The sequence below is a fragment of the Hyla sarda genome, chromosome 4, assembly GCF_029499605.1.
Source record: "Hyla sarda isolate aHylSar1 chromosome 4, aHylSar1.hap1, whole genome shotgun sequence".
NCBI classification, from domain to species: Eukaryota; Metazoa; Chordata; class Amphibia; order Anura; family Hylidae; genus Hyla; species Hyla sarda.
Window position 1 is genome coordinate 125,537,649 of NC_079192.1, and position 27,030 is coordinate 125,564,678.

Here is a 27,030-nt window from a genome sequence, read left to right on the forward strand (position 1 = left end):
TGATGATGTCACGTCCCAGGAGATGTGCATGATGGGAGAATATCCCCATAGGAGCTGGACAGCTCCCGGGACGTGAGTCAGTTAGACAGAAAACAACAACTCAACTTCAGAAGCTAATAACTATTGGAAGGATTAAGATGTTTTAATCGAAGTAATTTACAAATCTATTTAACTTTCCGGAGCCAGTTGATATATAAAAAAAAAGTTTTGGCCTGGAATACCCCTTTAAGGACGCAGCCATTTTTTGCAAATCAGACCTCTGTCACTTTAAGCATTAATAACTCTGGGATGCCTTAACTTGTGAATTTGATTCCAAGATTGTTTTTTGTGAAATATTCTACTTTATGTTAGTGGTACATTTTTTGGCGATACTTGCATTTATTCTTGGTGAAAAATTCTAAAATGTCATGAAAAAATTGAATATTTTGCTTTTTTTTTTACTTTGAAACTCTCTGGTTGTAAGGAAAATAGACATACCAAATAAATTATATATTGATTCACATATACAATATGTCTACTGTATGTTTGCATCATAAAGTTGACATGTTTTTACTTTTTAAAGACATTAAAGGGCTTCAAAGTTTAGCAGCAATTTTCAAATTTTTCACAAAAATTTCAAAATCTGAATTTTTCAACGACCAGTTCAGTTTGAAATGGATTTGAGAGACCTTTCTGTGAGAAATACCCCATTAAATAAACTACACCCCTCAAAGTATTCAAAATGACATTCAGAAAGTTTGTTAACCCATTAGGTGTTTCACAGGAATGGCAGCAACATGAAGGAGAAAATTCGAAATCTTTACACTAACATGTTCTTGTAGACCCATTTTTTGAATTAAAGAAAAAGAAAGTAAAAGAAGAAAAAGCCCACCTCACAGAATGTAATAGGGGTGCAGTGAGCATTTACACCCCACTGGCGTTTGACAGATCGTTGGAACAGTGGGCTGTGCAAATGAAAAATAAAATTTTTCATTCACAGACCACTGTTCCAAAAATCTGTCAAACACCTGTGGTGTGTAAATGCTCACTGCACCCCTTATTACATTCCGTGAGGTGTGTAGTTTCCAAAATGGGATCACATGTGGGAGGGGTCCATTGTTCTGGCACTATGGGGGCTTTGTAAATGAACATGGCCTTCAATTCCAGCCAAATTCTCTCTCCAAAAGCCCAATGGCACTCATTCTCTTCTGAGCCCTGTAGTGCGCCCGCACAGCACTTTACATACACATTTGGGGTATTTCCTTACTCAGAAGAAATGGGGTTACAAATTTGGGGGGGGGGCTTTTTTTTTACTATTACCCCTTGTGAAAATGAAAACTTTGAGGTAGCACCAGCATTTTAGTGAAAAAAATCTAATTTTTCATTTTCAAGTCCAACTTTAATGAAAATTTGTCAAACAACTGTGGAGTGTTAAGGCTCTCTATACCCCTTGATATGTTCTGTGAGGGGTGTAGTTTCCAAAATGGGGTAACGTGTGAGTGTTTTTTTTTTTTTTGCTTTAATGTCAGAACCACTGTAAAATCAGCCACCCCTGTGCAAATCAACAATTTAGGCCTCAAATGTACATGGTGTGCTCTCACTCCTGGGCAATGTTGTGCGCCCGCAGAGCACTTTACGTCCACATATGGGGTATTTCCATACTCAGGAGAAATTGCGTTACAAATTTTGGGGGTCTTGCTTTCCTTTTTCCTCTTGTGAAAATGAAAAGTATGGGGCAACACCAGCATGTTAGTTTACACTAACATGCTGGTGTAGACCCCAATTTCTCATTTTCATAAGGGGTAAATGGAGGAAAAGAACTTATATAGACAGGGTTGTATCTTTCCAAATCTTGTCCAATCAGCTGAATTTACCATAGATACAGTAGTGATGGAAAAAATTGTACTTAACGAAATGTATTTTTTTTATAACAAAATTTTTATTAATTTTTAAACAGGGATCAATTTATGTGGGCGGGCAGGGCACGGCACTAAAAATATAGCAGACAATAATAAAAATGTATTGTGTGTGTTTTTCACTTTTTATTCTTTATTTTTTAGGTGGTACTACTACTCCCAGCATGGAACACACACTGTTCCATGATGGGAGTAGTAGTACCTGTACTAACCGTTGCAATCCTCCTGTATAATGTATAGATACGGCCAGACACTCTTCTATGGTCCCCTGCACTGCCGTTTATATACACCTATTCATATTTCCCGCAGAGAGCTGTGATTGGCCAGATGGTCCAGCCAATCACAGCTCTCTGTGGGAAATATGAATAGGTGTATATATACGTCAGTGCAGGGGACCATAGAAGAGCGACCGGCCGCATCTATACATTATACAGGAGGATCACAGTGGGTGTCAGGAGAGACATTTGCTGTGATCTTTCCTTAACTGCAGGTACTACAGCTCGCAACATGGAACAGAGCGTGCTCCATGATGGGAGTAGTAGTACTACCCAAAAATTGTCAAGGTTATCTGCTTGTAACAGCTCCCTATTAAGATTGCAGATCCTCCAGCCAGCACCTGGAATGCACACGATGGAAGGGAAACAAAGTGCAAAAGGTAGCCCATTGAAATAGATGTCATTTACCTTCAGTGGACACCAGTAGTAGAAAGGAGTGCTGGATATGGCTCTTGGCTATAGGTAAAAGAGGGCATTTCCATCAGGGAGCACACAATAGATCTACATGTCCTCATAAATAAAGTCTAATACAACTCATTTAAGAATTTTGAGAATTTAGCATTTATAAAGAAGCAGCAAGTCTAGCGTTCATGTTTGTTCATCTTTTTTTTTTTCATAAATGCATTGTAAACATTTTTCATCCATACAGCTTCACTCATACTTCCACACGTACCCTTCTTTTACACATATCACCTTTTATAAATAGATATTCTTGCACACTGGTGCACGCCATTGCTGCTTTAATAAGTGGTGATTCAAAGCATGTGAAAATAAATTATGCATACTGCATATGCATCTCTGTGTTTTCCTCTATAAATATATGGCTGAATATACATTTTAATACAATCTGGTAAAAAAAAATAGAACGTCTAGAACTGGAATCTGGCTTATAAAACATAATGTAAAAAATAAATGTGATACATTTGGCAAGTTTCATGGTGAATACACCATCTATTAACACCTTGACCAGAATAGCAGATTACAAATGTTTGAATTTGGTTCTGTGTAAAATGGAAAACATGTGCATTTGTCCACGCACCATTGTGTTAATCTGCATAGTGTGTGCTGTAGTATATCAAATACATATACTGTATATATAGAATAACTTCTTGTGTACTTATGAATGTATTAGCATTTCAATATTCCTTTCTGAGCTATGCCCCTCTTTAAAGGGGTAGTCTGGAGAGCTGAACTTATCTCCTATTCTGTGGATAAGGGAATAACTGTCTGATAAGTGTCTGATTGCAGGGGTCTGACCACTGGGACCCTCAGCAATATTTGGTACGAGGCAGCTCTGGCCCCCACTCTACTGGACATGCGCAAGTGACGCCTGCTCAGCCAACCACCAGTCGGAGCGATGTGCCCCCCCAGCTGGTGATTGGCTGAACAGGCCGTCAAATGCGCTCATCTGGAAGGGCCAGAGCACGCCGAGGACTGGTAAATAGACTGGGCCCCATACAGGAAATCCTATTCCTGGGGTAGGACTGCTGGGACCTGTAAATAGAGGATAAGTGTCTGCTAAGTTAAGTTCCCCTGACTACTCCTTTTAGAATTTTACTTTTAGGCAAACTGGCAACATGTTCCATTATAATACTATTGTTATACCTTCTTGACCCAGGTATAGAATATTACATAATCCAGATCTGTCCAACAATACTTTAAATAGTCTATACACAGACAGTACACACTGGGGGAGATTTATCAAAACCTGTGCAAAGGAAAAGCTGCCCAGTTGCCCATAGCAACCAATCAGATCGCTTCTTTCATTTTTAACAAGGCCTGTGCAAAATAAAAGAAGGGAGCTGATTGGTTGCTATGGGCAACTGGGCACCTTTTCCTTTGCACAGGTTTTGATAAATCTCCCCCACTGTCTGTAAATGGTGAATTCTCTGCAGTAGGGTTATTGGTTCACTTTCGGGTGTGTTTGGTATCCGTACTTGACACACTCTTGGTCGAGATCTCGAAGCATCTTGTCTTCCTTTGGTTTGTACAGACGCACAAAACTGTCTGTTTCGAGCAATATCCTGTTGAGAGTCTTTTCATAGTTAACATGCCTCCTGGCCATCAGAATATATTCCCTTTTCTCTAGTAAGCTGGGGCAATCGCAGGTATTTGGCACCCACATGTATTCCCGCCTTAGGATGGGGAAATTGTTCTTGTAGGTAATTACCACCTGGACATCATATCGCGTTTCCTTACCCACAATCTTTTTGCTGCCAATTCTCCCTCGAAAAACTGCAAAAATCCAAATTGAAAACATTTAAGTTTATTAAGACTGCAGCCAGACAGAATTGGCTCTTCTGCTGGCAGAGGAATAAAGAAAGTCACACTGACTTACCAAAGTCTTTCTGACAGTATTGCCTGATTTTGTTTTGAAGTCCCTTGACTTTCCTGCACTTTCCACATTTACCTGCAATTAGAAAACTCATCTGGTGATTTCTTAGAAGAAGCCAAAAGGCAACATGAACATCACACAGTCTTTCAATTTTTCTCATCCATAATGTTGATCTTAGACTTTAAAGCTACATGTCAGGATACAGTTATACAAAATAGAGAGCCAAAGTATACCCTAAGAAGATCTCCAATCTGTGGCCTGGTGACACAGTGGTGCAGCAGCCTTCCCAAAGATAATATCAGACAGGAGCTCTCCTTTACACTGAGCTCCCAGCACAACCTTTCTCAATAGCATATAGCAAAGGGCTAACGTAGGCAGCGATAGGAGCCTAGCGTTAGCCCTACGCTATTTGCGTAGTACTGCGCATGCGCAGAATAAATTAACTTTGGGGGAGTAGCCGACTCTGGGCTGGGAGGCTGGCACAGCCCGCAGTGACTCATGGGAGCGATGAGTCACCGGGCTAAGATGGCGGCGTTGCAGAAGAAACAGCGGTCGAGCGTCATAGATTGAAGAAAAAGGAGCCAGCTTCCATTAGGAGGAGAAATGCGGGAGAAGACCAGGAAAAGAGCGATATGGATAAGGTAAGTAATTTACAGTGTTATATAACTTTACTTTAGGGTTAGTTTACCATAAAAAAAAACTAGCATCGGAGTACTCCTTTAAACACTCCAGTAAAGGTCTATGTGGAAATGACAGGTTCCTTCTAAACTTCCTCTAGAGGGATCACCTGTTATACAAGGTTCACGTCTCTTGTACAGTACCCAGGGGATTTGTAGGCAGACAGAACCCAACAGTTGAATCCATATTGCAGCAGCCAGAAAATGTGACACTGATATCCCTTAACTATTTCCATGTCTAGTATTTATCAATCTGTTACACTATCATCTAAAAAAAACAACAAGGTCCTGAACACTCACACACCCCATTCCTTTGCATACTGTAGGGAGTTCACCAAACAACTGGGCTTGGGAAATGAGTACCTGGCATAGTGCCAATGTGTTTTTGCCAAATAGCTGACATCCTGACATTTTTTTTCCAGATAATTTTCTGCATCTTCGCTTTGCCACTCCTGAAATGATATCCTGCTAACAGATCAAAGGTAACATTTACAGGCAGCCAAGCAGAAAGTATGAGGGAAATGGACTCCAAACTAAAAAAGAAACAGAAGTATATTTATATATCTGCATCCCTCTAGTGAAGTGCCGACTATGTACTGACTATACAGAGCAACATTTATAAAGAGTGAAAGAGTTTTAAAGGGGTATTCCAGAAATTTTTTTTTTATATCAACTGGGTCCAGAAAGTTAAACAGATTTGTAAATTACTTCTATTAAAAAATCTTAATCATTCCAATAATTATCAGCTGCTTAAGTTGAGTTGTTCTTTTCTGTCTGGCAACAGTGCTCTCTGCTGACATCTCTGCTTGTCTCGGGAACTGCACAGAGTAGAAGAGGTTTGCTATGGGGATTTGCTTCTATTCTGGACAGTTCCTGAGACAGTTATCATCAGAGAGCACTAAGACAGAAAAAAACAATTCAAATTCAGCAGCTCATAAGTACTGAAAGGATTAAGAATTTTTAATAGAAGTAACTTACAAATCTGTTTAACTTTCTGGAGCCAGTTAATATATAAAAAAAAAGTTTTTTCCTGGATAACCCCTTTAAGTGTCCGTCCTCTGTGCTTAAGAATCTCTCCTATAGGACAAATTGAAAACTCAAATCTATCCCGTTGTCAGTGCCAATAATGATTTCCTATACTAGGGTTATAGGAATGGCCCTCTTCACTTTTATATGTAGGTGTTCAGCCAGTCAGCTAGAGAGTTGATAAATGGGGTCTCCTCACCAGAGTAAAGAGTGGTTACAAAGAGTATCTCTTTCTCTGGAGGATCAATCCTGTCCTGCATTACACAGACAGACCATTGATATGCATGGGGACTAAGTAATACTTTATTTTCCTATTTGACTTATGTAGATCAGTACAATTAAAACAAAACCAAAATGTATATAGTTTTGTTGTGTTTTACCAATTAACATTTTTATGTTGTTTTTAAAACAAAATAAAAAAATATCTTGCATCACCACATTCTGACACCCATGGCTTAATTTTTCAACCTACAGAGCTGTTTTAGGGCTTATTTTTTCAGTGAGCTTTACTTTTCATGGATGCCATTTTGAAGATGGTCCCTTTTTAATCCATGTTTTTGGAATGCTACATGACCAGACAAGCCAATTCTGGCATTGGGTATTATTTATCTTATTTATGGAGTTCACCTTGCGGGATAAATGTTGTTCAGATATTCTGTTGGTGATACGAGATAAGTTACATGTTTTTATAGTTTAGATTTTAGGTATTGTTTTACATTTTTATTAAGGGGCATTTTTTTTAAATACTTAAAAAAAAACAAAAAACTTTTGTTGTTAGATTTTCAGCTGCAGTTAGTGGCCAACACCCTGCATCTATAGAGTGGGCTATTCCATATATAACCCATGGTTATACAATTTAGTAATTTTTGCATTAGCTACTAGCAGTTTTAAGCATTAGTTTCACCCCTGTGGCTAAAATTATATATTTTACAATATACATTCTGCTCATCATAAGTGTTTTTCATAAACCATTATAACAAGGGATTTGTTTTTGTTCTTTTTTTAAAACTTTTAATTGTCATATTAGACAAAACATGAACAAAACAATGAACCTACATTGTTAGGATAAGCAGACATTCACATACGCTACATACATTGGCATGAAGCCATAACTCTCGGTCAATGCCACATACACGGGCCACTGCCATCAGTGGTTTTTGCCAATTTTCACTTGATTCTGGGAAGTTCATTGTCCTTCATAATTAGCTTAACAGCCTTAAAGATTTAGAGGTTGAAAACCCAACATATTTGTGATGGAAATTAGTTAGACTAAGGCAAGCGTTGCGGCTCAGTGTCACATTCCGACTGCTTGATCAGGGAAGCAAGAACCATGTAAACAGGGCACAGAGTGGTGTTGGTAGATGTGAAAAGTCTTTATAACATGTCAATACTGAATAATCAGATACATTTACCAATACTGATGACCAATGTCTTAGCTTATCTTCTCATAGGGTCGTATGTTTCAAATCAAAGATGATTACATTAGTTATATAAATCACTACGAAACTTCAGTTATTGCATACAAGCCACAACAACTTATAAAAGTATGTATAATAAAGATGGCAGTGCTGCCTCCTAGGGACGGCCTGTGGGCCAAACAGTACATTTTCAAAAAATCGGATCTTGTTTTTTTTTTTTTTTTTTAAACTCTTCTGTTTGCATATCCTAACGAAATGTCACTTAATTTCTTCTATCCACCTAACCATTTAAAAAGAAGACCTACGGTATGCTTGAAGGTAAATGTAACCCCTTAACAACACAGGATGTAAATGTATGTCCTGGTGCGGTGGTACTTAACGCACCAGGACGTACATTTATGTCCTGTACATGACCGCAAGCATCGGAGCGATGCTTGGGTCATGCGCAGCAGTTCCCGGCTGCTGATAGCAGCTAGGGACCCACCGGTAATGGCAGACATCCACGATCGCACGGATGTCTGCCATTAACCCCTCCGATGCCGTGATCAATACAGATAATGGCATCTGTGGGAGTGTGGTCCGAAAAATGCATGATTGGATCTCCTGCAGCGCTGCCGCGTGGGATCCGATCATCTGTAATGGCGGATAGAACTCCCCTCACCTGCTTCCGTCCGTCTCCCGGCATCTTATGCTCTGGTCTGAGATAATACTGATCAGTGCTATGCCCTATGCATAGCACTGAACAGTATTAGCAATCAAATGATTGCTATAAATAGTCCCCTATGGGGACTATTAAAGTGTAAAACTAAAAGTAAAAAAAAGTAAAAAATAAACGTAAAAAAAATGTGAAAAATCCCCTCCCCCAATAAAAATGTAAATTGTAAATTTTTTCCATTGTACCCCCAAAAAGTGTAAAAATTTTTTAAATAAACATATTTGGTATTGCCACATGCAAATACGGCAATATTACAATATAATGTTAATTATCCCGTACGGTGAACGGCCTGAACGTAAAAAAGAAAAACAAAATTGCTGCTTTTTTACAACATTTTATAAAAATAAAATAAAAAATTGATAAATGTATTAAAAGTTTTATGTATGGAAATGTATAAAAAAAAAAAGTACAGATCACGGCACAAAAAATGAGCCCTCATACCGCTGCTTATACCAAAAAATGAAAAAGTTATAGGTAAGCAAAAAAGAGGGATTTTAAACGCACTCATTTGGTTAAAAAGGTTGCGATTTTTTTTTAAGCAGTACAATGATAGAAAAGTATGTAATCATGGGTAGTATTTTAACCGTATTGACCCACAGAATAAAGAAAACCGGTCTATTTTACCGTAAAGTGTACAGTGTACAGTGTGAAAACTAAACCAAATTTAGCAAAATTGCGGTTTTCTTATCAATTTCCCCACACAAATAGTACTTTTTTTGGTTGCGGCATACATTTTATGGTAAAATGAGTGATGTCATTACAAAGGACAACTGGTCGCAAAAAAAACAAGCCCTCATACTAGTCTGTGGATGAAAATATAAAAGAGTTATGATTTTTAGAAGGCGAGGAGGAAAAAACTAAAACGTAAAAATAAGAGTCCTTAAGGGGTTAAAGAAGAAGAAACTGAATTCTAAGGTACAATATGAAAGGTGATCTTATTATGATCTAATAAACCATAAGAAACAATTATAAGCTTTTACAGTGAGCCATTCATGGCCATTGTCTTTCGTAAGCCCCCAAACTACCGGACATCACATCTACCTCTCATGAAAAAAACACAGACAAGACTGTCAAAACGTTTTGACCCTATTATGAGACCAACATGAAGCAGCAGGCAAGGACAGCAGGACCTCAGGAGAATGCCAAATTTATTTCAAGCAGAGAGCCTAGGACACTTACAGATACAGAAAATAATACCCTTGGGTGGCAAGGGAAAGCAGATTCATCTCAGCTAGGTAGGTCTGCAAAAAGAGTCTTCAAGGCATATACACACCCAGTGATATGAACAGGTATCAGATGCCATGTTATGGAGCCCATCCCATAGTGGAAAGGCAATCTGAGGACTGAGTTCACATAAGGAGAACAGGGCAGAACTTTACACATATTCGCAAAAGATTATAAAACGTGTTGTAAATTAAGAAGGATAAAAGATTTCTCTGCTTTGTAAAAAGCCGATCTGCATGTTGATGTAGTAAGAAAAATATAAATCTGTAAAATGATTGAAAGCAATAATGATACTCTTATTTTTTCGGGCTAGGTACGACAACCCTAAGAAGCAAAGATGAGGTATATTCCTTCGTTCTTGGAGTAACATACAGCTGCAGAAGTTAATGGGGTATTCCAGAGGAAATTTTTTTTTCAAATGAACTAGAGACAAAAAGAGGCACAGATTTGTAAATTACTTCTATCTACAAATCTCAAGCCTTTCAGTACTTTCCAGCTGCTGTATGGGATACTTACATACCCCAGTCCCCTAGAGCCCCTACTCTAGTGACTTTCAGTCCTCCACTGCACATCTCTTCTCCCTTCTTCAGAGATGACATGTCGAAAGAGGACCTGCCCACTCAGCCAATCACTATCTGCAGCTGTCATTAATTGCCCAAGTGGACAGGTACTGTTCTGACAGATCATCTCAGAAAAAGGATGCAGGGAGGCACCAAAAGTCTCTGCAATGGTAGCTGTGGTGGACCAGGGTTAGCAAGTATCACTTTTTATTTATTTTTAATTTTTTTACACAAAGCCCGTTAACATATATAAAATAAAAAACATTTCTAATGCTGGAATACCACTTTACATTACTTTTCTTTCCTTCCTAGCCCTGTTTCATTACTGGGTGTACTTTCCGCTCATGTACAAAATTATATGGTCAAAAGGGGTACGCAAGTATATAATAACGTATCCACATATTGCGTGTGGGGGTGGGTGGAGGTCTGTGGGAATCTTACCACTGAGACTCCAGTGATCTTCAGAATGGTGCTCCTTCTCTCCCTGTGCATGGAGTGGCATATCAGCACAAGCTCCATGCACTGTCTATGAGAGCACCGACGATACCCCAGTAGAGTGTGTGATGACATGTCGCTCCATGCACATGGAGCGACATGTCATAACACACTCTACTGGGGTATCGTCGGTGCTCTCATAGACAGTGCATGGAGCATGTGCTGATATGTCACTACATGCACAGGGTCCATTCTATATATTGTGGGGATAGGGGATACATTTTAAAGCACAGGAATACCCCTTTAACTAGTAACTACAAACAGTCTCCTCTGTAGTCAGTGTCTATCAGCAGAAGCTTCTCTTAGACAGCTCTGCATTTATTCCACAGCTGCATTTTTCACAGCCTAAAATGACTAAGAAGAACCATTTCAGGAGCAGCAGAGAGAAATGGAAGACAGAGAAGATATTACAGAACTTGCAGGAGCAGCCCACTAGCTCCTCATGGGTCTTCCCCTGCACCCCACCCCCCCAAACATATGTTGTAACAAAGACATTACATCTTTTAATTATGTAAAGAGTACTGACTGGAGGAGATGTAGAAAAAAAAATCGAGCGTAGAGGAAAAGCAGAATAGTTGCTTTTAACAACCAATCAGATTTCACCTCACATTTTCCTCACACCATATGGAAAATAAAATCAGAGACCTCCCTCACTTAGTGTAAAAAAAATGTCAAACATAGGATGCCAGAGAATGTACATGTACGTACTTTATACACTCACATCACAAGGTATACTGTATATGGAAAATATGAGCAAAAGAAGAAAAAAAGGAACAAATGGGGCGCTATCTAAATGCCGTTACTGAGATCTGACAAGTAGATGGGATAGAAGAAAGCAAGGTGAGATAGGCACACTCACCTTCTTCTGTTGCGCGTAAGGCACAACACTGGTAATCGCATTAAAGTAGTGTATTTAACATTCATAAGGTTTCCCGTGGCTGCCGTGCATCAATCTTGATCATCAGTGATGTCGGTCAGTTCAGCAGGATCACTGGCGCTGGAAATGGACTGCAGTGTCACCATTCTGGCAGGTCAAGAAGATGGTGATCTGGGCGCCTGGGAGGAAAAGTCTTTATGCCCCAATGCCGGGATGCTGGAGTAAGGATTCGGAAGACATGTTTTGTAAACGTTTTCCTAGTTCCTTAGAATAAAAATGACAACGCGTTTCGCAAGGGGTCCCTCGCTTTGTCATGTCATGATAACAAACAAGAGATTGTAATGGATAATATATGTAAAATGAAGATCATTCTTCTAAAATGGAGGATACATCCTGTATTACACACTGTGTGACCATCCCCTTTTGACACAGAGAGATTATGATGCAATGCTTACGTGAAGTAACTAACCAATTAGAATGCAATGTGCTATGCTCTACTGAAGGATATATCTTGTGTGTACGCTATACAATAAATCAGAGAACTGCTTTTACCCAATGAGAGAGTCAGCGTGTTTTCTCCGTGCATGTATTTACCTAATTTGGAGCAGGACATCGACCTAGAGCGGTCACTTGGAACGCAGCCAAAACTGTTGGCGCCCAACATGGGGCTCGAGATGTCTTCTCTGACCGAGCAACGCCAGAGGACGGGATAACCTTTCAACGGACACCATGACTGCAGCCGTAAATCAGGGTAAGAAAATTAGTAATCTTACCTCTGATAGTGTCCTTTGTTAGCGTTACTCTGATATCTGGTGTGGGAGGCACGGTCACAGAGAGCAGCTTCGAGGGGCGAGAATAAGAACCCCAGTCTGTGAGCAGGTTGATGTTCTGTGAATTTTGTCAGTAAATCTTACTCCTGTGTGATATTGAAACTTCCATGATGTGAGGCGCTTCTCATATTCCTGTATTGAAATCAGTCCGGTGTCTGATTCAAGGACAGATGGGGAGAAGGCAAGAGCAGTAGAGATAGCCAGGTGTCTGTCTCACGGTGAAATCACAGTTGAAATACACATAGGGAGCTGAGAGAAAAGTCTTCAACCAGTACAAGAAATGGGTAATATATGAAATGTGCCAACATGTAGCGGACATGTGAGACAAATTCCTAAGTTGGAAATAATTAAGGGAGGAATACTCAATTTAGTGATGTGATAGAGTCTCCTCCGACATAAGCAAGGCAAACTAGAAGATGATGACTTATTAGAGACGGTCTGTGTGTGGCAGAATTTGAGGGGGGGGGGGGGGGGACAGCAAATTTATGATGAAGAATGTAAATGTTATTTCTGTAAGATAGAGTCGGGGCACGGGCAGCCACAGCCCTATAATGGCACCAGCAAAGAAGAGGAGGGATGGCACGGGCAGCCACAGCCCTATAATGGCACCAGCAAAGAAGAGGAGGGATGGGTGTGTAGTGTATGTGATCAACAGAATCCCTCCCTCTGAGAGACTTGTTTCTTCTGTGGTGCTCCACACCCCCACTGCCACACTATCATGAGTACCGCCCCTGTCCCTGGCATGGTACGATCTATTCTCCAGCCAGCACCCCAGGCTCATCCCTTAATCTCCCGTGGGCCAAACCCGAAGGGATTGGAAGTCTCCATTAAGAAGAAAAAGATGGGTGTGCTGGCAGTCATGATTGAAAGTCCTAAAGGTCCGCCCCCAGCCAGACACTGTTATGGGTCTGGCAAAACTGGCCACATAAACAGGAACTGCTCCAGTTGTCACCTATGAGTCCAACAAACAAACACCTCCCATCACAACAGCATAGGAAGCCGGCAAGCCAGTGACAGGAGGGGAAACTGTGTGTATGCTCCAACCCCACAAGTAACACGCACAGTAAGAGGGCAGGAACTTCCCTTCCTGGTCAACACTGGTGCAGCCCGCAGCATTCTATGTAATCAGGCCATACCTCATTCCTGGCTTACGGATATGCAGCTTCCTTGTACAAGACTTGAGGGGACTGTTCAGCACAGCTCTATTACACACCCTCTCCCGGTTAAATTGCTGCAGCTTCATCTACCCTCTAGTACTCTACCAAAGTTTAGAATCAGTCGCACTTTCAACCTGCTAGGTACTGATCTTTTGCAAAAAGTCCAGGCTAACATACAATTCCAAGAAGATGGCTCTGTCACCCTTAGCTCAACACTGGACCCAGAGGAAACCTGCCTTCTCATGGCCATCTCTTCAGATCCTGCTATCACCATGACGCCTGATGAGTTGCTCCAACATGTCATCTCAACTGTTCCAGCCCATTTGTGGAACACCGGTCCACATGACATTGGCCACATGAAAGTACCGCCAGTCCATGTGATCTTACAAGCCACAGTACCCACAACTTATGGCCATCTCTAAGCAAGTCAAGTCTTTACTTGAATGTGGAGCCATCACCATGTAATACTACTACTGCTATCTTCACTATAATCGATTTGGCCGATGCCTACTTCTCAATTCCTCTGGCAAACAGACAGCCAGTTTCTGTTTGCCTTTACCCATGAGAGAGAGACCAATACACTTGGACAGTGATCCTACAAGGGGCCCAAAATAGCCCTTCTTCCTTCAGCAAGGCCATGGCCTCTGTACTCCAACCTTGGCAAGCCCAACACCCAGAAGTGGAGGTCCTACAATACATGGATGACTTGTTACTCTGTGCTCCCGACCAGGAAGTCTGACTCAACACCACCACTTCACTCTTGACTTTCCTGGCCGATTACAGCTGAAACTCAAACTTGGTCTTCCTAAAGTAGTTTTCCTAGGCCACTGCATAAGCCAAGGAGTCAAACACCTTACGGACTAAGGTCGTAAGGCCATCTCAGATATTCACGAACCGGACACTCTACATCAGCTTCAAACTTTCTTGGGCCTTGTCTGCTACTGTCGCCCATGGATACAGGATGCCTCCCTCATCATGCAACCACTGTATGATTGCATTCCCAGGGATCCTCGAACACTCTTCTTACTCACTGCAGCTTCTGTCCGCTCCTTTCACTCACTCAAGGCATCCATTTCCTCTGCACCAGCACTGGGCATCCCCCATTATGCCAATGGAGTCCTCACCCAAGCTCAAGGAGGCCAAAATAGGCCCTTGGGATACTACTTCAAACGTTTTGACCCTTTGGCCCGAGCAGCCCCCTCTTGAGTTAGAGCTGTGCATGTAGCCAGTTCTCTCCTGGATGTCACCTCTGATATAGTGCTTGGACACCCTCTTACAGTTCTGGCTCCTCATGACATCTCAGCCATTCTCCAGCAGACCCAACCAAGGCACCTCACTGCTGCCATCACCTAAGGCTCCGGTACAGCCTTCTGCTTCCAGACAACATAAAAATTACACGCTATCTCATCCTTAACCCACCTGCACTTCTTCCTCTCCCAAGGGGGGGGGGGGGTATGAGCAAGAGGATGGAGAAAACAAAACTGACCTCAAGGCAGAAGAAGTACTTGAAGACTTCTGGGCTTCAACAGAATCCTTTTATGGTGGGGAACCACATGATTGCCTCACATTGATGGACGCTGAAGTCAGACCATCTCCTACCGTGCAAGATACACCCTTGGACAACACAGCCCACGTAAGGTTCGTGGATGGCTCCCGGTTTGCTGATGACAAGGGCAGGCACCATTCTGGCTTTCCAGTAACGTCTGAGCACCAAGTGTTGCACAAGGAACAGTTACAGCCAGATCAGTCTGCCCAAGAGGTTGAATTACGGGCTTTGAAACAAGCTTGAAAAATGGTGCAGGGTGCATGCAAGCGATAGCGCAATTAATGTCAGCAGAACTACTGCCAAAACAGGTAGTGGTGATCACGGCCAAGGCCCATACCAGAACAAACACCGCTGAGGTGAGAGGGAATGCACTGGCGGATCAAGCAGCAAAGAAGACGGCAGTGGGAGAGATAGAAGTGGGATGGAAAGGAAAGGAAGAGACTGCTGTCTGTTTGATGGCAACCCAACAAGAGGATCCACAGCAAGCCTCATGGGACCTATTGGAGAAGATGCAAGAACAAGCAAGTCAGGAGGAGAAGAAAATGTGGAAGAAGAGAAGAGCATCTCAGGAAGCATCTGGACTATGGACTCAAAAGAAAAAAGTGCCTACCCCGAGCATTGTATCCTATGATTGTAGCCCTGGCTCGTGGATCCACTCATTTGTCCAAAACCATCATGAAGGATCTAATAAGCAAATTGTGGATTGCTCCAGGAATCACACCAGCCCAGGTCAAGTACTGTCAAGCCTGTCTCATCTGTGTGAGATGCAACCCAGGAAGGACTGAGCCAACTCCCATTGTATGGAAAATACTAGGGTCTCACTTAGCCTTACATACTTCCTACAGACCTCAGAGCAGTGGAAAGGTAGAAAGATAAAATGGAATTCTAAAATCAAAACTGCTCAAAATGACTAGAGAGACAGGCACGAATTTGTTGCTAAGTATACCAATAGCCCTGTTTTGTGTAAGGCACACCCCCAAGGCCCCACACAAGTTAACTCGGGTTAACAAGTTGTTCGGGTCCTTTCCTAGACTAGGGGTCTATTACCCACAACAAATTCAGTTGAAATATGAGTCAATGGCCAAATATGTTGCTGAAATTAAAGGGGTATTCCAGGCAAAAACTTTTTTATATTATATATATATATATATATATATATATATATATATATATATATATAGATATCCAAAAAAATGCAGCACTACTATACCACAGCAGACGGGTGCCAGCTCCTCTGGCTCGATCACAGCCAATTGATAACTTCAAAAAATGGTGCGGCACTCCAAATGTCCAAAAAAATAACTTATTTATTCCACATGTCAAACAGTGCAACGTTTCAGCCCCTCAATGGAGCTTTGAAAAAAGCTCCATTGAGGGGCTGAAACGTCGCACTGTTTGACATGTGGAATAAATAAGTTATTTTTTTGGACATTTGGAGTGCCGCACCATTTTTTGAAGTTATATATATATATATATCAACTGGCTCCAGAAAGTTAAACAGATTTGTAAATTACTTCTATTAAAAAATCTTGATCCTTTCAGTACTTATGAGCTTCTGAAGTTAAGGTTGTTCTTTTCTGTCTAAGTGCTCTCTGATGACACCTGTCTCAGGAAACGCCCAGTTTAGAAGAGGTTTGCTATGGGGATTTTCTTCTAAACTGGGCGTTTCCCGAGACAGGTGTCATCAGAGAGGACGTAGACAGAAAAGAACAACCTTAACTTCAGAAGCTCATAAGTACTGAAAGGATTGAGATTTTTTAATAGAAGTAATTTACAAATCTGTTTAACTTTCTGGAGCCAGTTGATATATATAAAAAAGTTTTTGCCTGGAATACCCCTTTAACGTCTAACATACATGGTCGAGTCTTTGTTTCCCTTCCAAATCCTGTTCTCATCAAAGGCTGGGACTGGGTCTTGACAAAGAAACACATCAGGAACACTTTTGAACCCAGATATGATGTCCGTACCAGGTTCTGTTAACCACGCCCACCTCAGTCAAGTTAGAAGGGAGATCCACCTAGATCCATGCATCTCATTGCAAGAGGTTCAAGAATAGCCTGGTTCCAGAACAATACATTCACCATGTTATTTGTGTGATTACTGGTGTTATAGCTCATAGCCATAGTACAGTTCTCACCCTATGTGTTCTGGGTAAAGACCTCCTCTCCCATTGCCACTTGTGATTTTGATGTATGTCAGGTCATTACCTGTCCTAAGGGTACCGCTACATATAAGGGGTCTGTGTACTATGTGTGTGGGCCAAGAGGTCAGTTCCAGATTCTTTCGATCCACACACACACATATATATATATATATATATATATATATATATATATATATATATATATATATATGCGATAGGAGTCCCGAGGGGGGTCCCCGTCGAGTTTACAGTCCAGGATCAGGTAAAGGCGTGGGTTGAATCCATCTTTCCTATAATTCCAGTTCCTTAAACTTAGGTAGAGACAGATGAATCCTCTAGTATACCAAAATCCTGTGACCAGGGGAACATACATAAGGAATGTGCCATTGCCACCACAGAAGAAGAGGATTGCGAAGGGTATACTGGAGGATTTGTTAGGAATAAGGAATGAATAATGATCTCCAAGGGATATGTACATATATGTAAAATGAAGATCATTCTTCTAAAATGGAGGTTACATCCTGTATTACACCATGTGTGACATCCCCTTTATGGCACAGAGAGATTATGATGCAATGCTTACGTAAAGTAGCTAACCAATTAGAATGCTTATACAATGTGCTACGCCCTACTGAAGGATATATCTTGTGTGTATGCTATACAATAAATCAGAGAACTGCTTTGACCCAATGAGAGAGTCAGTGTGTTTTCTCTGTGCACGTATTTACCTAATTTGGAGAAGGACGTCTCAAGGTGATGGTTTTCTGCTAATCTTACGGGATCTTAGTTGTGGATTTATATGAAAGTTTACTTGGAGGCTGTGAGAAGTCCCAAGGTATTTTGAGCAGAAGTACTGATACAGTTGTAAGGGTGTACATTTAAACGATGCATGCATATTAGAACAGGATGATCATAGCATATTATTTTGTCTGAATTATCTATTATTATGAGCTATAGCATGCATATTAGAACAGGGTGGCATATAATTGTGTCAGAATGGTCTATAGTTATGAGCTATATGTATAAAGTGTATAAATAGACCATAGCAGTGTCATATGTTATAATGCCACCTTGATTGTATGGTGAAGGGTACATGCTGATATAACATGATGACAAAGCAATGCTCGTAATAGGGCATGGTGTCATGCTTTGTTTAGATGAAATGGGGCATGATGTCCATGTCTGATGTTGATATAATAGTTAAGGCATATAATGGTCCCGTGTTTAAGTGTTGGGCATGGGGTGATGACAATGCCCAAAGTTGGATATTATGTCATAATGAGGCGAATGACCAGAGTTAGATTACAGGATCTTCATGGGTGTCTGCCGAATATTTCAGTGGCTTCATTTAAACCTCTTGGGGTTAAAGTGCCAAGACGGAATATCCAGTACATTTCTCACTTCACTAGTTCTTCAAATCTGTTTGTGGTTTCATCATCAATCTGGTCTATAGGGTATATCTGTATTGGATCATTCATTCCAGCATGTTTCTCCAGACAGTGTCGAGAAACATTATGTAAAAGAAACTCCTTTTTTATGTTTGCCCGGTGGTTGTTCAGCCTATGGTGCAGCTCTTTGGTTCTGTGGCCGACATATTGTTGCCCACATCAACATTCAACCACATAAATCACATATCTGGAACAGCAATCCATAGGGTGTTTTATGGTGAAAACTTCTCCTGTTCTAATATGCATGCCATAGCTCATAATTATAGACCATTCAGACAAAATAATATGCTATGATCATCCTGTTCTAATATGCAAGCATCGTTTAAATGTACGCCCTTACTACTGAATCAGTACTTCTGCTCAAAATACCTTGGGAGTTCTCACAGCCTCCACTTAAACTTTCATATAAATCCACAACTAAGATCCCGTAAGATTAGCAGAAAACCATCACCTTGAGACGCTGTATCAGTAAACAAAGCCTCCTGACCAATCACCTTTTACTCACGTGTTTTACATAAACACATCACAGCCAATCCGCTCTCAGCCCTACAGAAAAGAATGAACATCGGCACTCCTACACATCCCATGTCCGGAACACAGCAGGGCCGGTGCACGGAGACTACTCAGGAACCGTAACTCTAAACTAACACACACCCTTACAAGAATATAAAAAAGCACTTTTCAAAAGTGGACTCTCAGAAATGTGTGCAGTAAACACACACACACGCTCCCGAACTGGTGCGCACAAGAACACAATATGAGGTGCGAAAATTATTATCTCATAACTGCATTTTTTACAATTGTTTTTATAATGTTTTTTCATCTTTATTCATTTGTAATGTGTCAAATTTTATCATGTAACAAAATGTGATGCTCATGCCGGCACATCACTTCCGGCCATCCAATTACGTCATCACAGCGTTTCTTTCTCCCGCACTTTTTTAAACAGGCTTATGTATAAAAGCAATGATCTCTTGTTTGTTATCATGACCTGACGAAGCGAGGGACGCGTTGTCATTTTTATTCTAATAAACCAGGAAAATGTTTACAAAACACGTCTTCCGAATCCTTACTCCAGCATCCTGGCATTGGGGCTTACAGACTTTTCCTCCCAGGTGCCCAGATCAACATCTTTACCTGCCGGAACGGTGACACTGCAGTCCATTTCCAGCACCAGTGATACTACTGAGTATATCGAAAATAGTACCTTAAGGGTAGTGTCACATGTAGTGTTTACACTGTGTATTCGATGCATATGCATATTTCAGTGCTAGCAAAGTCTATGGGAGTAAAAATAAACACCCGTAGATTTTGCTAGCACTGAAATATGCATATGTACTAAATAAGCAGCATATGCACTACATGTGACCCTATCCTTAGGCTACTTTCAAACAGGATGAGTCAACTGTAGAAATTTTCGGACAATCTGCACTTAAAATCATACACAGGTTCTAGGAACCTCTGTGTCCTATGCTGTTTTCTACTGTGTTATTACTAAAAAAAATTATATAAAGAAGTTTTTTGAAAAGAAAAAAAATCACACACAGTGTAACCACATATAAGTCTGCAGGAGTAAATCGGTACCGACTCATGTTGATTTTAGTGCAGATTTGTTGCAGATTTACACTATGGATATAGTTGCAGATATTTAAATGTAAACAGCCTTAGGCTTATTTCATATTTTGACTTCCTCATCATAGTCAATGGGGAAAATCTGCACACGTAATACATTTTGGAAAAAAACAAAAAACTTTGAATTCAATGGTACGGTAATCCACTGCCAATTTTCCACATAGGTTTCCTTTAAACATTGATTGGATTCCTATGTTACATTAACGCAGACATACATTGAAGCAAGTAAGAGCTGTGCAGTGATGAGAATGTCAGATAGTAGATGAATAACATCACTAGAAAACTAAGTGTCCCACTCCTTACCATCTATTTTGGATTCACTACTCCTGTTCAGCTCAATGTTGCCTCTTTCCTGCCGAGCCTGTGGGGGCCATTTCTTCTGAGCTGTCTGTCGTAGCACTGCAAGTATGGTAAAAACAGAAAATGTCATTGATCTTACTCACTGCGATTTCTCATAATGTGCAACTATACCTATAATGTGCAACTATACCCAACAAAAGGCATATAGAAAACTATACTGCATTTGAAATCGTATGGGTCTTTTATTTAGGTAATTTGTAAAAACACTGAATAACTGCTCCTCTAGGACATCCCCTGACCAGTAGCTTATACCTACTGTGTTTGTCTTTACCCCTCTATATATCCCCTTTTACCCCTCTATATATTTTCCCTTCTTTTGATTCTTATTGATTCTATTGTTACTAGAAGTGCTCAACCTATTTTATTACTTTTTTCTAAATATATGTTAATTAGTTTGTGGGATGGCGGACTTATACGTTATTGTTATTTTTCATTATCCTCTCTTTTTGTACTTCTGTGCCTTGTGCCTATGCCTTCTACCTAAAACATGTTTATTTGATACAAAACTTCAACATAAACCTGAAAATAACTTATTTAGAAACTAATGGAGAAAGCTATCAGGTTCATGTCTCCATTCCCATCTAGATGCAGCAGGAGACTGCTTTGGCTGCTTCAGACATACAGTAGGTGTAGGTCCAGACATTTTTAGCATATCCAATGGATACACCATAAATGTGAATGGTGGGAGGACATTTTGGTGCAGCATGGTGAGTGCAGCCCTGTCAATCCACTTAGTCACTATCCAATTAGTCTGATTTATTATTGCAAATGCACCAGAAATGTGGAACAATGTGTGCCAAAAAGAGGCACACATATTATGCAATACATATATTATACATTTTTGCACTTAAATAAAGGGAGATAGCTTCACTTAAACTGCAAAAAATGTTGTCACCAAAATCTAGCACAAAGGTGGTGTAAAGGCAAAGGAATTTTGGGATACGCAAAATGTATCAAGCAACATAATCCCCCACAAAAATCTGCAGTTTTCTTAGACTGTGTAGTTTGAATATACACTAGGTAAATCTGCCCATCTGTCTACTGGGCAGACTACATAGGCCGAATGGTTAACCCAACTATTTGTAATGTTCTCTTTTGTGTATACACTGTATATGTGAGATACATGATGATCAATGTCCATTACTCCTTAAACCTGACTATGCTTTTACATACAACAAGGATAGATGTTAAGATCTGTTGTGTCAGCAGAATATTTTGATTGTGTTTAATGACAGATGTTTTAGAATGTTCTGCATATAAAAGAAAGTAAGATGATGGACTGAACCCAGGCAGCTGTATCAAGATAAGATTGTCATTCTTTAAACACGTGAACACGTATATTGAGCTAATAGTCTATAATAGGAGGCAAGATGAGAAGCTGTTACTTCCAGTCAATCCACATCTAATGATTTTGTGTCTTTTAAAAAGCTCTGAAGCTTTGACAGTAGGTCACAGATTTCACTGCTATCATGAGACTCCACATGGTGTTCTCTAGTGCATGAACCATCATTAATCCCGATCATAAAATGTGACTTTAAACAGCAATGTCAACGGCATGAAGAATACACTGGATGTTTACGTTGAGAACTCTGAGGAGAGGATAATGTTTAACATAAATGGGCTATTCCACAAAGATTACTTTGGTCATTTAAAACGTTTCTATCTTTTCAGGTGATTTAAAAAAAATAAGATGTACAGGTATGTAAGGCTTATATCTGGCATTTTGCAGCCCCTGTAGGCTTCATCTATAACTGCAGTTTTCTGCTGGTCAAGCATTACTCAATTCTTCTCATTGAGAAGAGGAAATCCTTTTCCCCTATATCTCTATAGCACACCACCAAAAGCCACAGCAACATAAAGGACATTACACAGCAGTACTGTGCAGTGTACTTATAAATCCAGTAGAAGTGTCAGCCCTGTCTCTGTTAATCTTTTTCTTTCCAGCTCTGCCTCCCTTTAGCATCTCACTCCTCCTTTTCCCCTTTTCATTGACTTTTATGGGCAGAATGAAACTTAATCTCTTAGTTTATCTACTTCTGTGTACAGGCTTTATGGACAGTTTCATACGGGCCTAATACTGATGCATTTTTGGGTCCATATTGCAAAATGAAAGGTGACAGACCTGTAGTCAGACGGGCTTGTGGCTGTAATACCGGACACAAAAATGCATCTATAAGAATTCTGTTTGAAATTTGCCATAAAGTCCACACAGAAGCCTGTACACTAAGAGATCAAGTAACATTTTGCCCAGAGAAGTCAATAAAGATAGGAGAAGGAGGAAAATATACCCATGTTAAACCAGCAGGACGTATATACAAAGTAAATATATTATACAGTACATATACTACATAGTGTCAATTTAGGATCAACCGATATTGATTTTTTAGGGCCGATACCAATAATCTGTGAACTTTAAGGCCGATAGCCGATAACTTATACCGATATTCCGGTATAAGTTATCAGCTATTTCTCCACCCCCTGCCCCCACCCCCCACAGAAGCCGCTGCAGATCAATGATTTAAAGCTGCGCTTTAAATCAATGAACTGCAGCGGCTTTTGCGGGGCCAGAGACCGCTGCCGCCGCCCGCTTCTCTACCCCTGCCTGTCCCTGAGTCCAACCACCGACGCTGCCCGATTGCCTCCCCTTGCTTATCCTCTGGCCAGAGACCGCCGCCGCCCGCTTCTCTCTCCCTGCCGGTCCTGAGTCCAACCACCGCCGCCGCCCGCTTCTGTCCCGCTGCCGGACTCTGCAGTAACTGCAAGTCTAATGAGGGAAGGGGGTATGTGGTAACGGGCTAGTGCCGTAGTGGGGGGCGGGGGGGGGAACGGGCTAGCAAAAAAAAAAAATAGGATGGTGGGAGCTACCCTTTAAGACAAGAAAATGTAATAAGATAAGTGTCAACCAAACCTGCTGATTTTAGCAGGATCAGTTGCCATACTATTGTGTATGGGGTCCTCCTGCCTCCCACCCCCTGATGTTGGGAAGAGTAAGATTGGGCATATTTTATTACAACTGCCCAATCCAAATGTTCATTGGGAGATAAGCCACTGCCAGAACTGTCTGAAGGTGGCTTATTCCTCTTTCCCCATTCAGAAGACAACCATGTTCTATATAGTGATCAGAGCAGTTAAAATAAATCTTTTCTGTGTAGTGGGAAGGATCAGAACCTCTGTGGTTACACTGAAGTACAGCTCAAAGAACCCTTCCTCTAAGCTTGTTAGGTTTGTTAAACAGAATGAGAAAGCAAGAAGGGCCTATACTGTCAGGTGCCAGAGGGGGAAGGAGATAAATAATGTGTACTTTCCACTGTGAACTGTTGTTGTTGTTGTTGGACTTGGAGTTGTAGGAGCAAGAGTTGATTGCCTCCCCTTGCTTATCCTCTGGCCAGAGACCGCTGCCGCCCACTTCTCTCCCCCTGCCGGTCCTGAGTCCAACCACCGCCGCCTCCCACTTCTCTCCCCCTGCCGGTCCTGAGTCTATCCACCGCCACTGCCCCATTGCCTCCCCCATCCCCGGTTTTATAATTACCTGTTCCCGGGTCCCGGGGTCCGCGCTACTTCTGGCTCCAGCGGCATCCTGAGCTGTCACTGTGCACACTGAGGGTGACGTCGCGTTGAGAACATCACTCGTCATTGCGCAGCGCACAGCAATAGCGCAGGATGCCGCAGGAGCCAAAAGTAGTGCAGACCCCGGGCTCCGGGAACAGATAATTATAAAACCAGGGATGGGGGGGAGGCAATGGGGCAGAGACGGCGGCGGTCTCTGGCCGGAGCGGTGTTGCGAGGCAGGGCATTATTGGTAAGGTAATTACCAATACTGATAATGTCCAAAATCGTGAATATCGGCCGATAATATCGGCCAGATAATCGGTTCGAACCTTAGTGTCAATTATACTATTCATTTAAGTCAAGAAAATGTAATTAGATAAGTGTCAACCAAACCTGCTGATTTTAGTAGGATCAGTTGCCATACTATTGTGTATGGGGTCCTCCTGTCTCCCACCCCCTGATGTTGGGAATATAGTGTTCTATATAGTGATCAGAGCAGCTAAAAGAAATCTTTTCTGTGTAGTGGGAAGGATCAGAACCTCTGTGGTTACACTGAAGTACAGCTCAAAGATCCCTTCCTCTCAGCTTCTTAGGATTGTAAAGCAGAATGAGAAAGCAAGAAGGGACTATACTGTCAGGTTCCAGAGGGGGAAGGAGATAAATAATGTGTACTTACCACTGTGAACTGTTGTTGTTGTTGGAGTTGGAGTTGTAGGAGCCAGAGTTGGTAATTGGGCTGTTTCCATACTTTCAAGTAAGGAGCTGCGGTCTCTCTGGTGGTTAATATAATATTCCTTAGGAAGCCAATACTCGTATTCAATGCCTGAATTCTGCTCTGTAAAGAGGACCTAGGGGTAGAATTATTTTATAGGCTTTAAGATGAACATCCATTAATTCCACATACCGTGTATACATAAATGTAAAATCAGACACAGACACCAGTCCATAGGTTGATGGCTTTCTAGGAGAAATGGGCGATATGCCCTATGCAACTGCACATCCCTAAAGGTACCCATACACAAGGTAACCGCCAGCCATCTCTCACAGTCCCACCATACACATGAAGACTTGGCAGGAGGTCCATGTGTTCTGAATTGGTGATCTGCAATCTGCTGACCAGAGAACAAAAGGATCCAGAAGATAATGATAAACTTGCCTGATCCTTTTCTTCCCAATTGCATCTGTCAGGGGAGAGTCGAGAAGCCCATTATATATCAGATGGTCAGCCTGTCCCACCAAAAACAGCAGGTTTAGCAAACACATGTGTAATGTGTATATTTTAACCCAACCCCCCACCACATTTATCCCAATGGTCCCACCTGAGCAGCACTTCCTGCTTTTTTGTTGACATACAGTAAGTGCTAGCTAAGCCAGTCACTGAAGTGGTGACTTACCTTGGCCAGGGATTGGCTAAGTAGGCCCTTAACTTGGAGACAACCCTTCTTAGACTAGCCCTGGAGATATAACACATATATTACACTTTTATGGCACACTCAACGGCAGACTTGCGCAGACATGAGTGCGGTTTAGTTTAGATCTAACTTTAAATAATTGTACAAGATACACCTAATGACACAATGTAAGATTAGCCATTACTTTATCCTTTTTTCAAGTAATTCCAGTTGTGATTCCACGTTTAAGAGTAGATGTCTGGAGGGCATTATTAAATACCGGTGTTATTTGTGTGTTGGTTGCCTGGAAACTTTCTTGTACATAATGGATTATTATGGCATGTGCAGTTCTGGTCTGATTTGGGGTTTTGTTTCTGCATGCTATATGCTATCAGCTGACAATTCATTTACATAACATATAGCCATTTTAGACACTGCACTTTATGTCAAAATGATATGAGGAGATTGGTTAGGAAAGAAATGTATATACTGTGCTTCCACATGTTTAGCTTTCTGTAACTGTTTTAATCACGGTGTATGACTGATGTGAGAAAATTTTTTTGAGCAGAAATTCTTGAACTCTTACAACCACAATTTAGAAGTCAATGGGGGGTATTTTCGAAGACGTTTGAGCTTTTTATTTATTTATTTTTATCTGCGACGAATTTAATAACATTGGGGGAGATTCATCAAAACCTGTGCAGAGGAAGAGTGGTGCAGTTGCCCATAGCAACCAATCAGATTGCATCTTTCATTTTCCACAGGCCTCTTTAGAGGCCTGTGGAAAATGAAAGGAGCAATCTGATTGGTTGCTATGGGCAACTGCACCACTCTTCCTCTGCACAGGTTTTGATAAATCTCCCCCATTGTGTCACACATTATAAGTGCCATATTTTCATTTATTTACTGCCATAAATTTTTTTGTTTGCTCCCCGTTCACCAATTTTGTTAAAATGGGGCATGGCGATGGTTTGTGTGCTATTAGCACACAATGTTCAGACTGTTTGCACATGTTTCTGGCGCAGTTAATACCAAGTTAACCTGGTATTAAATCATGTGCTATTTCTTTTGTTGTGGGCGCAAAATAAACGTACCCCAAATTTTCAAAAGCCATGGCCCACTTCTGGAAATCTGGTGCTAATAACACAATTAATGGCGCTTATAAAACTGCACTGATTACACAAGTCTTTGAATATTTCTCCCAGTATGTATTGATGTGTTAGAAACAGTAAAAAATGTAAGTGGGAGGATCTGTTCTAACAATGACTAGATGACTTGTGGTAGGTTCACAGTATGCATTGGTAAGTACCAACTAAAAAATGTGTAAGAACAGACAAAGACAACCGGGAAACTGGCAACAATGTTCAGTGATATGCTTGAGGTAGGGTAGGTTATCCGGTCTGATCCTTTAGTTCATTTACAATACAGCAAGTAAAATGCTAAGACGGTGAAGACACATACTGTTTAGAGTGTCAAT

General features: G+C 41.0%; 1 protein-coding gene and 1 long non-coding RNA gene across 6 annotated transcripts in view; one reads left to right on the forward strand and one right to left on the reverse strand.

Moving 5' to 3' along the window:
* Nucleotides 1-2,282: 2,282 nt before the first annotated feature.
* Nucleotides 2,283-27,030, reverse strand: part of LOC130368423 (ADAMTS-like protein 5) — a 91,501-nt gene continuing 66,753 nt past the window's right edge. For all 5 annotated transcript variants that reach the window (XM_056572061.1, XM_056572059.1, XM_056572057.1 and 2 more), the window contains 4 exons: nt 24,839-25,010; nt 20,557-20,652; nt 4,509-4,580; nt 2,283-4,405 (listed from right to left, as the gene is read on the reverse strand). In XM_056572061.1, the coding sequence (XP_056428036.1) occupies nt 4,071-4,405; nt 4,509-4,580; nt 20,557-20,652; nt 24,839-25,010 (675 nt within the window). In that variant the 3' untranslated portion in view covers nt 2,283-4,070. The remainder of the gene's footprint in view (nt 4,406-4,508; nt 4,581-20,556; nt 20,653-24,838; nt 25,011-27,030) is intronic.
* Nucleotides 4,590-10,265, forward strand: LOC130368424 (uncharacterized). The gene is made up of 3 exons (XR_008892455.1): nt 4,590-5,146; nt 5,605-5,664; nt 9,879-10,265. It is a non-coding gene; the product is annotated as an uncharacterized LOC130368424 (long non-coding RNA).